Source organism: Durio zibethinus, chromosome 14 (genome assembly GCF_047325235.1).
Source record: "Durio zibethinus cultivar Kanyao isolate XHJ-2024 chromosome 14, ASM4732523v1, whole genome shotgun sequence".
In the NCBI taxonomy this organism is placed as follows: Eukaryota; Viridiplantae; Streptophyta; class Magnoliopsida; order Malvales; family Malvaceae; genus Durio; species Durio zibethinus.
Genome location: NC_143175.1, coordinates 20151927 through 20168727, shown reverse-complemented (window position 1 = coordinate 20168727; position 16801 = coordinate 20151927). Strand labels below are relative to the sequence as shown.

Below are 16801 nucleotides of genomic sequence, written 5' to 3'. Positions count from 1 at the left end.
TTGTTTTCATCAAAGCTTAATCCAAAAAAAAAAACATAGAAAACGGAAAACATTCCGACTTTGTGAAAATATTAAACCCCGAAATTCTACACGTTGTATTTTGAGCATCATCCATGCCCAAGGAGCCCTAGACAAGCTCAAAATGCACAAGAGGCGAATACTAGCATAACTGACTGAAAGTAACATAAACGTTAAGTCGGCTGTAACTACAGAAAACAAGTCCTCACTAGTCAGCGCGCCTAATGCCTGAAAATAACACGTGGCAACCATTCAAGAGGTCATTGCAGCTTTAGAACCTAACTGTGGAAAACAGAACAAAATAAAGTATCTACAGCACTGAAAACCTTCGGTAAGCAAGATGTAACTACTTCAAAGATAATGACCATCCTCCCTTGCTACTACTACTCCCTTGTCCCCATGAACTTGATGCTGCCTTACCCCATGGATCTTGATTTCCACTAGTTTCTTCTACATCCTTTGACTCAATCCGACAGGACGAAGGCCCTTCATCAGCAGCATTTGATTGATTCCAAATCCCAGCTTGATCTCCAGAGCCAGCTTCTCAGTTCCAGCCTGATCCTTGATCATCCCACCCTCCAGCAGGAGTAATTAAACTTTTATCCAATCCACATCCATGATTGTTACTTTCTTTAACTTCCTTGCCACCGGTTGACTGGTTCCAGCCAGACCATTTCGGTACCATCAGATGAATTAGATAACTTCCAATTGTTATCCTGATCCCCACCTGCTTCATTAGTTGAACCCCGGTGCCTTTATTCCAGCCACAACCTTTTGCATCTTTGGATTGATTCCAACAGGTAGATTGGCCTCCTTGCTCAGCACTTGATTGATTCCAAGTCTTAGCTCTATCCTCGGGACCTGCTCCACCATTCTAGCCTTGGTTACACTTCACTTCATCATTACTTTTCCAACCTTCACTATTGTTTGCCTCTTTGTTCCAGCTGAAAGGCTTATTTTCACAAGAATCACCACCATTGTTCCCCCTATTTTGAACCCTCCTACCACGTCCTCTACCACCATAGCCTCCTCCATCACCTCCTCTACTGCCAAATCCTCCTCTGTCAGATCTCCCTCGTCCTCCATAGCCACCTCTATCTGATCTACCTCTACCCAGAAAACCTCCACTATCTGTATCCCCCCTACGTCTAAAGCCTCTATCTGAACTATCTCTACCATCAAAACCTCCCCTCCAACTTCCACCACTAACCCTATTACTAAAAGGCTTCTTTTGCTCTTCATTTCTGCTTCCGGACTTCCAATCACTATTCTGTTTCCAACCGGAATCCTGGTTTGCATCACCAGATCCTGAATTCCAGTTGCTTTTCTTGCCCCAACCTGAGTCCTGGCCTGCACTACTAGATCCAGAGGTCCAGCTGCCCTTTTTTGCCCAACCAGAATCAACGCTTCCAACACCCCAACTACATTTTTTACCCCAGTTTTAGTCCTGATTAGCATCTGCAGATCCTGACTTCCAATAAGTTTTCTTTCCCCAACTAGAATATTGCATTGCTTCACCAGATCCCAAGTGCGAATCATTTTTCCTAGCCCAATTAGAATCCTGTCTTGCTCCACCAGATTTGGATTTCCAATTGCCTCTCTTATCCCAACCAGAATCCTGAAGAGTTGTAGCATCTTTACTTCCCATCTTTCCCTTGTCCCAACCACCAGATGCCTGATCCCTGCCAGAACTTGGCTTATTCCAACCATCATTTTGTTTCTTCCATCCCTTGAAATCATCCTCCGCATTTACACAGGGTCGTTCACCCCATGAAGATCCCCAAAGTTGTTTGCTCCATGATGAACCTCCAGCTTGTTTGCCCCAAGAACTTCCTCCATCAGCGACATTTCCTTTATTCCAGCCACCAGACTGATTCTGAGATCCACCTTTAGTTCAACCTGTTGTACATTCACTTGTATCTTTCCTGCTATCCCAGTTCATAGTTTGATTCTCACTGGAATCATTGGCTTTCTTCCAGCCACTTGATTCATCAGCTTTCACTGCTTCTGGTTAGGCCAAACATCTACCTGCACTTCTCCAGCCTCCCTCGGCATCTTCTGCTGCAAGTGTTGAACTGCCCCAGTTTCCCTTGCTTCCACCAGAACCATCTTTATTGCTCCACTTCTCTGCAGCTTAACCTCAAGAATTGTCTTCACTACCACTAGCATCCTTCTTTCTACCCCAAGTTTCCTGTTGGTTTTACCCTAAAGAATTATTGTTCCAATGGCCCTCGCTAATACTTGACTTAGCACTTACACCTTTACCTTTGCCCCACAAATTTACTTTATTCTTTTCAGCAGTTGCATTATCCCATGCACCAGATGAGCTTTGAGTGACATTCCTTCTTTTATCCCAACTTTCTGAGTTTTTCGAACTGGCTTTAGCAGCATTTATACTTTTATCATTCTTCTAAGAGGTCATATTTAAGGAATCAGCACGATTTCCAAATTTAAGTTTTGCTCGATCCCAGTTGCCCCCACTGTCTTTTGAAGCACCTGATGGATCCCCACTACAGGTTATAGCTTTACCCCAAGCATAAGATGCACTACTGCCAGAGTCAGTCTTACGAGCAGCTTTTATTCCAACTGTCCTAACTACCAACTTGATCACCACCAGCAGTAGCCCAAGATGAATTCTGTTTTGTACTTGCCATGTTTTCCCAAGAAGTAGATGCACCATCTACAACAAACAACAAAACGGAAAGGCTTCAAGCACAAAGTAAATTCTCTAGAACAGTTAATTATTTATTTTCAAATAAGATGTATCAGTTATACCTGTTTTTTTATCATATCCCTAGAACAAAGTGCTGCACCCCGGGATGAACTCTGGTTTGAGGTTAACTTCCACTCCCTTCATCATCTAGAGTACACAGTGAAAGAGCACACCTTTAAGCATGAGATATATTCTTTTTTCAGGCACTGCCCATTTGCTAATAATGGTGCATTAATCATTACCTTTCTTCAGATCAGTGTCCCCAGAACCAAATAGACTTGGATGATTGCGTTCTGCCTGGTGCTGCAACCATCACAAAACTCATATAACTATGCCCATGGTCATGTACACGTTGTGTCATGGTCAGGCCTTGGTGTGCCTTGGTCCTGCCATGACTGACCCTGAGTTGAGCAGCGGTCGAGACCAAGCTGGCGGGAAAGTGGTTCCAAGAGATGTGGGCGTGCATTTGGAGCATTGGAACATGTTACTAATATGTTGTGCAGGCAGTGAGAGCTCTGGATCACAAGATACGCAGGTAAGTTCGGGACAGTGGTCAAGCACCCTCAAGCCAAGTAGCCCGGCGGGTGCCATCAGTGGAAGCAATGTGCGGGCATTCTGAGCATGGGAATATGTTTGGGATATTGTGCGTGGATAGTCTGAGCCCTAAACCCCAAGATACGCAGGTAAAGTGTGAGGCAGTACGCCAGTGCCCTGGGACCAGCTAACCAGTTCAGTCAAAGCCATGTGCAGGTGTCACGCCCTGGGCGGGCACGCCAGGCACATCAGGCGGACCAGCAGGCAAGCCAGGGGTTGAGGCCCGCAAACCAGGCGTGCTGGCGGGTATCTGTGTGCAAAGCCTAGTAAACGAGTTCAGAACGCCCGCCCGACTTGCAGGCCAGCCCATGAGACCAAGGCCTGGCATACAAGCTGCCCGCACCACATCCAGAAAGGCCCAAGGTGCTGGACACGCAAGGGAAGCTTCTGGAACCAGACAGGATCAACAGCAGCATCCTGGCAGATTTGGTTGAACCTGAAAATCAGGAGTTAGCATCCTGATTGATTGTAATCCCATGATTTTAGCCTTTATTCTAGGGATATGCCATTAAGTTGTAGCTGGAGCCTCAACTATAAATAGAGGGCTGCTCCACCCTCATTTGTACACCATCAAACACTTCTGTTTCAGTGAATACAAGAGCATTTCCAGAATTCTGTCTTGTTCATCCTGTTTCTCTTTAACTTGAGTAATCAGCCCTTCCCATTATTCTAGTGCCCGCACGCTTGTGTTTTAGGCTGACTTAGGCACAAAGGAGGAGATTCCAAGCCTAAGGCCGCACGGATTCTGAGTCTAAGGTCGGAGCCCGTGACAGTTGGTATCAGAGCAAGTTCGATTCTGCGTGTTTGTGTTGTGCAGGTTAGATCGTGATTGAGGAGATGGCATCCCAAAGCGACGTTGCTAGCCAACAACCAGAGGCCCAGGAGCATGGGTGTGGAAGAGGCAAGAAAGCCAGTTCTAGAGATATCTGGTCTACCATGGACGGTAGGCTGGCCAAAGTGGAGGTGACCGTAGGCGACATGGGGGAGAAGCTTGAGGAAGTAGAGACTCACATTGCATCGCTAGACTCCATGGGGGAGGAGATCCAAAGTGAGCTGGAAGCTGCTCTCAACAAAGGCTTGGACGTGTTCACCCGAAAGAATCAGACCTTGGAGGCTGAAGTGCGGACCTTGCGCGATGGCATGGAAGCCATGCGCCAGCGGATGGAAGAGCTTGCCAGTGAGCTCGTTACTTGCAAGACTGCCATTGGGAATGGCATGTTTGCTGGAGTGTCCAAATCCAGATTGGATGTCCCCAAGCCTAAGGAGTTCAAGGGGACTAGGGCGGCCAAGGAAGTAGACAACTACCTTTGGGGTATGGAGCAGTACTTCCAGGCCATGGGCATGCAAGACGAGAGGATAAAGGTAAGCACCGCTGCTATGTATCTCACTAATGTAGCCTTATTATGGTGGAGGCGCAGGTGTGATGATGTCTGGCGTGGGAGCGCCAAGATTGGAACCTGGGCAGAGTTCTAAAAGGAGTTCAGAGAACAGTTTTACCCGGAGTATGCCGATGATGAGGCGCGGGCAAAGCTACGCAGGCTGAGCCAGCAAGGGGACATAAGGGAGTATGTCCAAAAATTCTCTGAACTAATGCTACAGATCTCAGATCTAGGCGAAAAGGACGCCTTTTTTGCTTTCATGGATGCGCTGAAGCCGTGGGTGAAGCATGAGCTACAAAGGAGGGGAGTTCATGACTTGGCTAAAGCCATGACTACTGCCGAGGCCTTGATAGAGTTCAAGTCTCTGAACAAGTTCGAGTCTACCAAGCCCAAGGGTAAGGACAGGGACGATAGGGACCGGAAGAAGCAGTCCAAGGGGACCGTGACCGGGAGTCCAAGGATGGGGACCGAGACCGTTCAACCAAGGATGGCGAGAGGAAGCCACCAGCAGGCAAGTGGAAAGCACAAGGGGACCGAGAACCACTAGCATGCTACCTATGTGGAAGAAGCCACATAGCGCGCAATTGCCCGCAGAAGGGCAAGCTGGTTGCTGTAGACAAAGAGCCTGACGAGGAGCCAGAGTCAGGGGCAGCAAAGCTTGGGTCGTTGGTGCTCAATGCTGTCCAAAGTAAGGGGAGCCGCAAGCCAAAGGGCTTGATGTTTGCGGATCTGATGGTTGCAGGTCAAAAGGTTAGCGCACTGGTGGACACAGGTGCCTCACATCTTTTTATTTCAGGTGATGGAGCCCGGAAGCTCGGACTGAAGGTGCAGAAAGGGACCGGTACCATTAAGACGGTGAACTCCAAGGAAGTTCCAGCCATTGGAGTAGCACGGGGAGTGGAGTTGCAGCTTGGAGACTGGAAAGGCAAGGAGACCATTGAGGTAATACCCCTTGACGACTATGAGTTTGTGATTGGGTTGGATTTCCTTGTTCGGATTAACGCCCTCCTTGTGCCTTTTGCCGATTGTGTTTGCATCTTGGATGCACGGTGCCAATGCCTAGTACCATTGAGGAGAAGGTCTGGAGTTGGGTCACGGGTGGTGTTAGCCATCCAATTTGCCAAGGCGGTAAGCAGACAAGAAGACCCCTTCTTGGCAGCCATGAAATATGATGAGCCAAGGGAGAAGGAGACCGAGTCACCCTTAGAGGTGCTAAAGGTGCTGAAGACCTTTAGTGATGTGATGCCCGCAAAGCTGCCTAGCAAGCTACCACCTAAGAGGGAGGTGGACCACAAGATCGAGCTAGTGTCCGAGGCCAAGCCACCAGCCAGAGCCCCTTACCAAATGTCTCCACCAGAGTTGGAGGAGTTAAGGAAGCAGCTCAAAGAGTTGGTTGATGCTGGCTTCATCAGGCCATCGAAGGCACCCTATGGTGCACCGGTTCTATTCCAACGCAAGCATGATGGGTCGTTGCAGCTGTGCATAGACTACCGGGCTTTGAACAAGCTGACCATCAAGAACAAGCACCCCATCCCACTCATTGCGGACTTGTTCGATCAACTTGGAAGCGCAAGGTGGTTCACCAAGTTGGATTTGAGGTCGGGCTACTATCAAGTCAGGATCGCGGAGGGAGATGAGCCAAAGACAGCATGTGTCACTCGGTATGGTTCGTATGAGTTCTTGGTGATGCCTTTCGGACTCACGAACGCCCCAGCAACATTCTGCACCCTTATGAACAAGGTACTTTAGTCATTCCTTGATCGGTTTGTTGTGGTTTATTTGGATGACATTGTGATCTACAGCCAAACTTTGGGAGAGCATGTAGACCACTTGAGACAGGTGTTCGAGGTGTTGCGGGCGCACAAGCTGTTTGTCAAGAGGGAGAAGTGCTCATTCGCCCAGCAGGAGATCCCGTTCCTAGGCCACGTAGTGGGAGGTGGCAGGATAAGCATGGATGAAGGCAAGATAAACGCCATCCTGGAGTGGCAACCGCCAGCCAAGGTCACTAAGTTGAGATCGTTCCTTGGGCTGGTTAACTACTACAGGCACTTCATCAAAGGTCACTCAGCAATAGCCACGCCATTGACTGACTTGCTCAAGAAAGGGAGAGCATGGGAGTGGAGCACAGGGTGCCAGGAAGCCTTTGATAAGTTGAAGCGGGCTGTAACCGAGGAGCCAGTCTTGGCCTTGCCAGACCATGCCAAGCCGTATGAGGTGCATACGGATGCATCAAACTTTGCCATAGGGGGCGTGTTGATGCAGGAGGGACGTCCAGTCGCGTTCGAAAGCAGGAAGCTGAACGAGACTGAACGCAAGTACACGGTCCAAGAGAAGGAGATGACTGCAGTGGTGCACTGCTTGCGCACTTGGTGCCATTACCTGTTGGGGTCGAGGTTCGTGGTGAGGCGGACAATGTGGCGACCAGCTACTTCCAGACGCAGAAGAAGCTGTCCCCCAAACAGGCTAGATGGCAAGATTTTCTTGCAGAATTTGATTTCCAGATGGAGTACAAGCCAGGACGGGCGAACCTAGTGGCAGACGCCCTGAGCAGAAAGGCTAACCTTGCTGCCATTAGCCAACCAGAGGGGTCACTGGTGCCACGCATCAATGAGGGACTCACGCATGATCCTACAGCCAAGGCTTTGATAGAGTACGCCCAGCAAGGTAAGACTAGGCGGTTTTGGTTGCAGGATGGCTTGCTGTACACTAGGGGCAGTAGACTGTTTGTGCCGCAGCACGGGAAGCTCCGCAAGGAAGTTCTGCAAGAATGCCATGATTCAAGGTGGGCTGGACACCCCGGAGTGAGCCGCACCTTGGCGCTGATCGAGGACCGGTACTACTGGCCGCACATGAAGGACGATGTGGAGGCCTATGTGAAGACTTGTCTTGTGTGCCAACAGGACAAGGTGGAGCTCAAGAAACCAAGGGGTCTCTTAGAGCCATTGCAAGTGCCAGAGCGACCATGGGAAAGTGTTTCTCTAGACTTTATAGTCGGTCTACCCAAAGCAGAAGGGTTTGGAAGCATCATGGTAGTGGTGGACAGGTTTTCCAAGTATGGAATCTTCATTCCAGCAACCAAGGAGTGCCCAGCCGAGGAGGCAGCTCGATTGTTCCTGAAGAACATGGTTAAGTACTAAGGAGTGCCGAGGACCATTGTTAGTGATCGGGACGGGCGTTTCACCGGTAGGTTCTGGACTGAGTTGTTCAAGCTGTTGGGGTCAGACTTGAACTTTTCCACCAGCATGCATCCGCAGACTGATGGGCAGACAGAGCGAGTAAATGGACTATTGGAGGTCTACCTCAAGCACTATGTGAGTGCCACACAAAGGGACTGGCCAAAGCTGCTAGATATTGCACAGTTTTCCTACAACTTGCAAAGGAGCGAGGCAACGAACCAGAGCCCATTTGAGGTTGTGACAGGGCAACAACCACTAACACCCGGTTCGATTGCTGCAGGTTATACAGGGCCGAATCCAGCAGCATACAAGTTTGCCAAGGCATGGCAGGAGCAAACTGACTTGGCCAGAGTTTGTCTACACAAGGTGGCCAAGAGGTCGAAGAAGTGGGCAGACCAGAATAGGCGGGACGTGCAGTTCCAGGTTGGAGACTTGGTGTTGGTGAAGCTGCATTCCATTGTGCGCCACAGGGGGCTGCACAAAGGCCTAGTGCGGAGGTATGAGGGACCTTTCCGAGTAGTCAAGAGGGTAGGCAAGGTTGCCTACAAGCTGGATATGCCACCCAAGCCGAGGGTACACCCGGTGTTCCATGTGAGCATGCTCAACCCGTTCCATGAGGATAAGGGAGATCCAGAACGGGCAGAGTCAAAGCGTGCGCCATTGGGAGCAAGGGCCTCATATGAGAAGGAGGCCCACAGCATCATGGCTGACCGGGAGGTGAGACGGAAGAACTATCAACCAAGACAAGAGTACTTGGTGCGCTGGAAGGGACTTCCAGATAGTGAGGCGAGCTGGGAACCAGCAGAGGACTTATGGCAGTTCGGGGACCAGATCAGGCAGTACCATGCAGAAGACGCAACGAGCGCGTTGCGCAATCAGGTGGGGGAGAATGTCACGCCCTGGGCGGGCGCGCCAGGCACATCAGGCAGACCAACAGGCAAGCCAGGGGTTGAGGCCCGCAGACCAGGCGTGCTGGCGGGTATCTGTGCGCAAAGCCTAGTAAACGAGTTCAGAACGCCCGCCCGACTTGCAGGCCAGCCCATGAGACCAAGGCCTGGCATACAAGCTGCCCACACCACATCCAGAAAGGCCCAAGGTGCTGGACACGCAAGGGAAGCTTCTAGAACCAGACAGGATCAGCAGCAGCATCCTGGCAGATTTGGTTGACCCTGAAAATCAGGAGTTAGCATCCTGATTGATTGTAATCCCATGATTTTAGCCTTTATTCTAGGGATATGCCATTAAGTTGTAGCTGGAGCCTCAACTATAAATAGAGGGCTGCTCCACCCTCATTTGTACACCATCAAACACTTCTGTTTCAGTGAATACAAGAGCATTTTCAGAATTCTGTCTTGTTCATCCTGTTTCTCTTTAACTTGCGTAATCAGCCCTTCCCATTGTTCTAGTGCCCGCACGCTTGTGTTTTAAGCTGACTTCGGCACAAAGGAGGAGATTCCAAGCCTAAGGCCGCACGGATTCTGAGTCTAAGGTCGGAGCCCGTGACACAGGCACCTTCGAGTGGATTGGTGGAGCAACGAGTAGAATCAAGGAATAATGGTGACCAAGAGGAAGGTTATGGGGCCCTAAGTTAGCCGGAGAAAGGCCCTGAGATGGCTGGAGAGAAAAGTGTCCCTATTTCAGACAATCTTACGGTTACTGGTAGGAGATTGGGAAAATCTCTTACGCTCTTTATAGAGGGATGACTGGTGTCAGCTCTCCACCACCCCCTTGGCTAGCGGGCAGGCAAGGGCCTAGCTAATCTCAAGTGAGCTACTCCTAGGCACTAGTGGTGTCTAGGTGGGCGGGCATCGTAGGGTCACGCGCGTGGCACGATGTTTCCTCGGGTCATGATAAACCCGGGGACGGTTGGGGCCGACGGATCTCGTATCGCGCCTTTGCGTTGAGCCATGGGGTTACATGGTAAAATTCGCTATGCCCCTCGGTTTCCCCTCCTTGAGCCGAAGGATCATAAGATGCTGTTTGCGAAAGAGGGACGCCATCGAGCCTGAGGGATGTGCGGGCTAGCAGGCAGGCACGCTGCTAGACCCTTGTGGCTAATCGGTAGAGGTGTGTTGCAGCTGGGGCAGTCCACCCAAGTCCCCCTTGTGGGACTAGCATGATGTTGGGTGTCAATCATGCGTGCGGGCAGTCTACATAGAAGCTAAGGGCCTAAGCCCTAAGAACCGAGTCCCGTGGGATGAGATGAGCCTAGAGGCTCCGACTTGGCTGCTGACTAGCTTAAGTGTGGCACTCGCGTAAACTTGATACGAGAGTTTGCGTACGATACGAGCGGGCATGGGGTTGGGTTCTCACCATGTCAAGAAGTAATAATATCATGAGAACCGGGGCTATGTGCCCCACAGGTATTCGTGGGTCGGTGCTCGAGACCTTAAGCCCTACGGGCAAAGATGGGTGCTCGGGGCCACTTTGAGAATCGTGGGCTGATGAGTGACGAGAGTTGGGTTCCTCCCTATAGAGTTCAGAATGAGCAACCCTACGGGGTCAAAGCCAGAAGAGACTCTTGAGTAAGCAGCTTGAAGGATCGAAATTAAGCTGTCCAAGGAAAATTAGACTTGAGGGAAAGCTGACCTCGACTACGAGTAGTCTTGGTGCTGCACAGAGGCGTGGTTTCAGAATGAGGAAGGCACAGACCGTGACATTGTGCTTGTGTTGAATGCATATTATGTATATTTTAGTGGGTCTAATTGGGTGGGTGGCATATGTGTGCACGCATGCATGCTTTTGTGCGTGTGTATGCGCATGTGTATGAGAGAGAGAATGAAGTTAAGGACATACTGAAGTGCCAAGGGCATAGAAACTAGGTGAGGAGCTCCTGCATAGAAGTGCAGACCGGGATCAGAATGCAGAAACAATAGCACAATCAAGATGAACAAGAAGAAAAAGGTTTGTAAGAGAACACATCAACCAAAGGTGAATCTTAGAGGGCAAGGGCAACAAATAACATGCCTTAGGCAACCAGGGCCAGGGGGAAGGGGGAGGATATGTTACAGTAAACTGTCATGAGTAAAGCTCCTATAGTAGAGAGTAGATTTTTCATAAAAAAATCTCTCTTTCCATCCTCAAACATGAGTCATACATTTTCACTCACCAAGGTTGAAACTTGCAACTACTTTTGAGGTTTGATTACTATTTACTACAGTAGACCATCATCCGGGAAAAAAAAAAAAGATAAAATTCAAAGAATGAGATGGATGGTAGCACAGCACACACAATTTGACTCGGGTAATAGAATGGAATTGCAGGATTAACCCCTGTTCGGAAATGGAATTGCAGGTTTCAATGTCATGTACTTATGAATTACACCAGGAGTGTTGGGAATCATCATCAAAGTGCCAGAACTTAAATAAATTTATTATTGGCAATGTGACTTTTATCTCCTAGTTCTTTCTCTCTATAATTTACTTCTTTATTTATTTATTTATTTTTTTGTTCAGGATTGTTACTTCAATTCACATGAATATAGATATTTGTTCAGGAAGATAGATTTGATTAAATGACATAAAACCACACCACGTTCTATCTAGCTTGAATCTTATAAAAGATACTAGCAGTTGTGCAAATGCCAACCAATGAAAAGTCTGTAGTTGCTTTGCCCTAATGGTTCAAGATTTTGAAGTTGTCTTGGATTCTTGAAAGTTTTTGAGTTGAAAACATTAAATAAATAAATAAAAACACAAAAAAAAACAATAATTTATGTCGTAAAAGTGGATCTTTTTATTAATGTAGAAGGAAGTGCATGTTCTATGGTAATAAAATAATAATTAACACATGTCCAACTTGCTAATATATTTGAGTGTATTACCAAAAGAGAGGCGAGCTCCACATCAAGAAAAGGATAAAGCAGCAAACAATGAGGTGATGAACCACTTATTGCCAAATTTTAGCATCTTCAATCATGACAACAAGAACATATTACATTCCGCTGTTTGTCCATTGTGAGGGGGCTACACAGGCCATGATGATTAAAGTGAACAGAATAAGAATCTCAGATTTGAAGCACTCACTGTGGCAACTTAATGTGCAAAGAATAAGAATAACAACTTTGAAGCATTCAAAGTGGGAACTTAGCATGCAAAGAATAAGAACCAGGCATATAATTGGAGAAATGGGAGCATTTATTCTAATTTTAATATTATAATATTGATAGTGTTATTAGAATAATAGCAGAATGACAAGAATGAAGAGGTATGAACCTCATCACATAAATGATAACTCACTAGCATTAAAACAAATGCCAAATAACACAAAACCCTGCAAAAGCAAAGTACAGTATACAAATCAAACTGTAATATCATCTGGAGGGAAGAAATCACTGAGAAAAAGTATGCAGGATAACAAAAGTTCAAATCAAAGATACTTTAAAACAAGAAAAAAAAAAAAAAACCACGAATTGTTAGTCAGTATCATTTGCAGATAGATGTGTTACCTCTATTTATTTACTCTTTCATCTCTGGTAGAGTTGCAACATCAAGGCAGTTACCTGCATATTGCACAATTATATCAATTAAAAGTCTAAGATGCAAACCAAGATGGTTGCATTCTACAAGTTGAAGAAGCTATGTTAACTAATCAAACAATTGTTTAGTGCTCTGAAACCCTCAAATATAAAATACTTTTTATTTAGCAATTATACAAAAGCAATTTCTGTCATACACAATTAATGTGTTGAAAAAAATTCAAATCATCCTCCTGGATACTAATTAAACCCAAAGATATCCTAAAGATCTTAACAACTTATTTATCAACTTCAAAGATCAGTTGTTGAGGCCTAAATTGCTCAAAGCAGTATATATTTCTTGAGTTCTTAACAGCACTGGATATCTCAGCAAAAATTTCAACTTAAATCTCGGAATGCTTAGAGACTCTTTTTCGAGTTTCTTACCATGCTTAGCATCTCCTCAATCAGATTGTTATTCTCTTTTCTTTACATTTAATTGGCATTCCATTAGAGAACAAACTAGAATAGACATTTTTTCTTTCATACTAAAAGATTCCATAACCTTGCTTTTTGTACGAATCTCTAATGTCAGTGTGACAGAATTTCTTCTCCTAAAGCCTAAGGTAAAACATGGACGAGTAACTTTATTGTTTCACGCAAATTAGAGAAAGACCTAGAATAGACATTTTATCTTCCATATTTGCAAGATTCCATAACCTTTTTTTTTGTACTAATCTCTAATTTCAGTGAGACAGAATTTCTTCTCCTAAAGCCTAAGGTGCAACATGGATTAGTAACTTTTTTGTGTCGTACTTTTTCTAATACACCGGTGTCCTGTTTCTTTACTATGATAATTTCTTTCACATAAAAATGTACCGATAACTATAATAGTACTTTCCCTGAGATATGGCTTCATGTATTAACTTTGAAAATACCATGCTATTCATCTTTTCAATCAAATAGGCATCCTTTTTGTTCCTGTGATAAATGCATCTATTTAATAACATACTATGACCAATGCAACTATGATTGGAATGGATGCTTAAAAAAAGTTGACTAACTTTTAAAAGCTTCTATAATACTAATTACAATTTCTTATGCAAAGATGATAACCAAAGTAGAGGCTAGAGATCAATTAAATGATCTTACTAACCATTTATTTTAATGTTTAAATTCACAAAATAGTCTTAATTCCATGACAACAGAGTGTAAACCTTAATCAATAGCATCAATCAAGATAATTATAAATACACCTCACAATTTTACATTATATTATAATATCTACAAATACATCAAATCTTGATTCCTAGGTTTTTTTCAAGCAAAAGGAGCACCTAGAGGATAACACACCTACACCAACAACTCTCCTCAACTTTTGGGGTGAAAATAACTTTAACGGCCTCAAATACCTCTTCAACGGGCTTTGCAGCATCAATCTAAAGGCCAAAACAACAACGTTTAAGTTGAGGTGAACACTCAAATCATTCAAAAAACAACAAAACAGTTCAGTGGAACAGTATTTCACCTCTTGAACCTTGCCCTTGGCCTTATAATACTCAATTACAGGAAGACTGGACTCTAGAAACACTTTAAATCGCTTCCTTATTGTTTCAATGTTATCATCTTCTCTTCCCTTCATTACCGAGAAAATGAAAAATAGTTTAAAGAACAAAAAAATGACACGAGAGAGGAAACAAGGAAATTGTCTAATTCAACCAATGGATATCTATTAGAGAGGAAATCATCTAACCTGGTTTCTATTCAGAATTCGCCTCTCCAATTCTTCCTCAGGACAATTAAAAAACAGAACAAATTCTGGCTCGATTTTGGTCTGCAGAGCCACCAAATTTTCAGCATGTTAGAGAAATCATTTTAAACTCTTTGCTTTAGTTAGAACACCTAAATGAATGATGGTGAGAAGACTAGAAAAAACAAATGCACATGGACATAAAAAATGAATACTAAATGTAGGAACAAAGATTAATAGCCTTACAACAGCTTCAAATGCTGCACGGTTTTCTTCATTACGAGGAAAACCATCAATAAGGAACTTGTCTTTACCACTTTCCACCATTGCTTTTTGAAGAAGTTTAATTGTCACCTCAGAAGGAACAATCTTTCCTTCATTCATCATGTTTTGAATCATGATACTGCAGACCAGATGAAAATAACACATTCAATTAGTACAAAACTACAATAAAGAATAACAAACATGGAAAACATGCAGTTCAGTTTCAGCAATCCAACAGTGATGTGCCATTAGAATTTAAATAGAATAGATGATGGAAACAAGCCTATAGAAAACTAGCAAGGATACAAGTTATTTTTGTCTAAATGATAGCTAGTTAAGGTTTAACTTAAAACAGTCAATAATCCTCATGTAAACAGTCGTATTTTGGAATATCTAAACAGATCTCGAAAGGAACAAACTATACACGATGTGCAGAAACTATTGACACATAAAGAGGAGAATCAATCATCAGCAGCAACGTTTTTCTCAATCCTATACACAAAAAAAAAAATTCGCAGATTTCATAAAAAGATGCTAATCTCAAATCTGTCTAGACTTCAGATAGAAATGAATGCATGTCATACTTTTACAGGGAAGATATGTCATACCCATTTTCAGAACCAGAGTTTTTCTCCGCTCGGAGAAGATCTCCAGCACTCAGATGGGTGTAACCAAAGTGTTGGACAATTTTTGCACACTGAGTACCTTTCCCACTACCCGGACCACCTTATCAAATCAACAACAAAATTAACTGGCTGAGAAAGGTAAATCCAAACTAATAACAGTCACAACAAAAGCAAAGAAAAAAAAAGGATTACCTAAAACAAAAACCACTTTTGGTTTTTTCTCAGCCAAGCTAAAAGTTAAGTCCTGCATTTAGGTACTTTATTCATAAGCTGATGTTATCTGAGAAAAATGATTCCATGGCAAAGGATTCCTTTTTCCCTCATTTTAATAACAAATGCATCAACAGAATAAATTCCATCACGTGTATTACCTTGTTGGCGGTATCTGCAGTTCCCATTTGTAAAATACTGTCTTCAAAGCCTCTGCGTTTAAACTGCATTAGAAAAAAAAAAAAAAAAAAACATAAATAACTGAATAAGCAAATACAAATACATAACTAGGGCAAACAAATCACACTTAAAATATATGAAATGAAACAAATTCATCATTTGCATTAAAAACCTTCCAAATACAAAGCGATTATCTGTTTAATTTCCACACAAGTTTAAAATTAGTAAAAAGAAACTAACTTAAAGCCTACACGTTTAAACTGAATAAATCCAAAAGAAGCAAAAAAAGAATAAGCAAATACAAATATAATTTACTGCAAATAAATCATTCTAATATAGTAGAAAAGGAACACATCCATCATTTCGCATCAAAAACCTTCCAAATAAATTATAAAATGCAATGATTTGTTTCATTTTCCACATACAGATTCAAAATTTATGATTAGATTGGTAAATTTGCAAACAAAGTAGATGAAATATATAGAGATGCAGACTTTAAAACAGTAAAAATAAAAGTTAAAGTCGCCAATTCGATAAATTCCAGATTAAAGTCAAACGTGATTAAACAACCATAAAAATTAAACAATTCAAATCAAAATTAGCTGATCAACTCCATTGCAAAGATTTAAATCAGAAAATAGCTTGGGGCCAAGTATGGCTGCAACTAAAATCACCATGAAGAAACCAGAGACAGAGAAAGACAGAGAGACAGAGAGAAGGGAAAGCTTTACCTTGTAGAGGAAGGAGAGAAGGGAGGGAACGGACAGAAATTGATCAAAAAGGCAGACGTGACTTTTAAATAGACCTCGCCATCTAAAATAGGACAGTACGACACCGCATGAAAATCATTAAAAAAAAAAAAAAGAAGAAATTACGGTGTCATATTTAATATTTTAATAAAAATTATATATAAATTTAATAAAATAAAAAATATAATTAACATTTTTTATGAATATAAATTTTAAGAAATAAATTTTTATAAAAAATTGAATGAAATTATTAATATTTTATATTATATAAATTCACAAACACCTACACAATGTTAAGTAACAAATAAATTTTGGCTTTTCAATTTAAAATTTTAATTTTTCAACTCAAATAAATTTTTTTTCTTAAAAAGTGTTTTTGTGGTGAAAAACAAATAAAAAATTACTTTATTATCTCTATATTTTTAATATTTTATTTTTTAGACATTTTGATTACTTAAAAATATTTTTTCAGAGTAATATCAATTTTTCATCACATTTTTTAAACGTACTTTCTATCTAAATTTTTTGAAACCATAACAACAAAACTAAACTAACCCTTAATAAAAAAAACTTCTATTTGCATCTTCCTTTTGCTTAATACACCTAATTTTTTACTACAAAAAAATTTTCATATGAAATTACTTAAATAGTTTTTGAAAGATTATTTTTAAGTCTTTTCATACACT

At 43.2% G+C, this 16801-nt stretch overlaps 1 protein-coding gene and 2 pseudogenes across 11 annotated transcripts; all 3 read right to left on the bottom strand.

Moving 5' to 3' along the window:
* Positions 1 to 36: 36 nt before the first annotated feature.
* On the bottom strand, positions 37 to 2010 carry LOC149515109 (uncharacterized; annotated as a pseudogene).
* Positions 37 to 3092, bottom strand: LOC111294861 (uncharacterized; annotated as a pseudogene).
* LOC111293607 (UMP-CMP kinase 3-like) lies at positions 37 to 16210 on the bottom strand. Of its 11 annotated transcripts, none has more exons than XM_089743728.1 (15): positions 16098 to 16210; positions 15348 to 15410; positions 15169 to 15220; positions 14959 to 15076; positions 14333 to 14489; positions 14090 to 14170; positions 13865 to 13972; positions 13690 to 13775; positions 12328 to 12381; positions 12095 to 12152; positions 11704 to 11845; positions 10677 to 10713; positions 2974 to 10492; positions 2794 to 2878; positions 37 to 2698 (listed from the first exon to the last, which is right to left on the bottom strand). In XM_089743728.1, exons 2-9 carry the CDS (start codon positions 15372 to 15374, stop codon positions 12378 to 12380), a joined length of 633 nt encoding a protein of 210 aa, XP_089599854.1. In that variant the 5' UTR covers positions 15375 to 15410; positions 16098 to 16210; the 3' UTR covers positions 37 to 2698; positions 2794 to 2878; positions 2974 to 10492; positions 10677 to 10713; positions 11704 to 11845; positions 12095 to 12152; positions 12328 to 12377. The 11 variants fall into 11 exon arrangements, with proteins under 11 accessions (XP_089599854.1, XP_089599856.1, XP_089599857.1 ...); XM_089743730.1 differs by having other exon boundaries at positions 12119 to 12152; XM_089743731.1 differs by lacking the exon at positions 11704 to 11845 and having other exon boundaries at positions 12119 to 12152.
* Between the last annotated feature and the right edge of the window lie 591 nt (positions 16211 to 16801).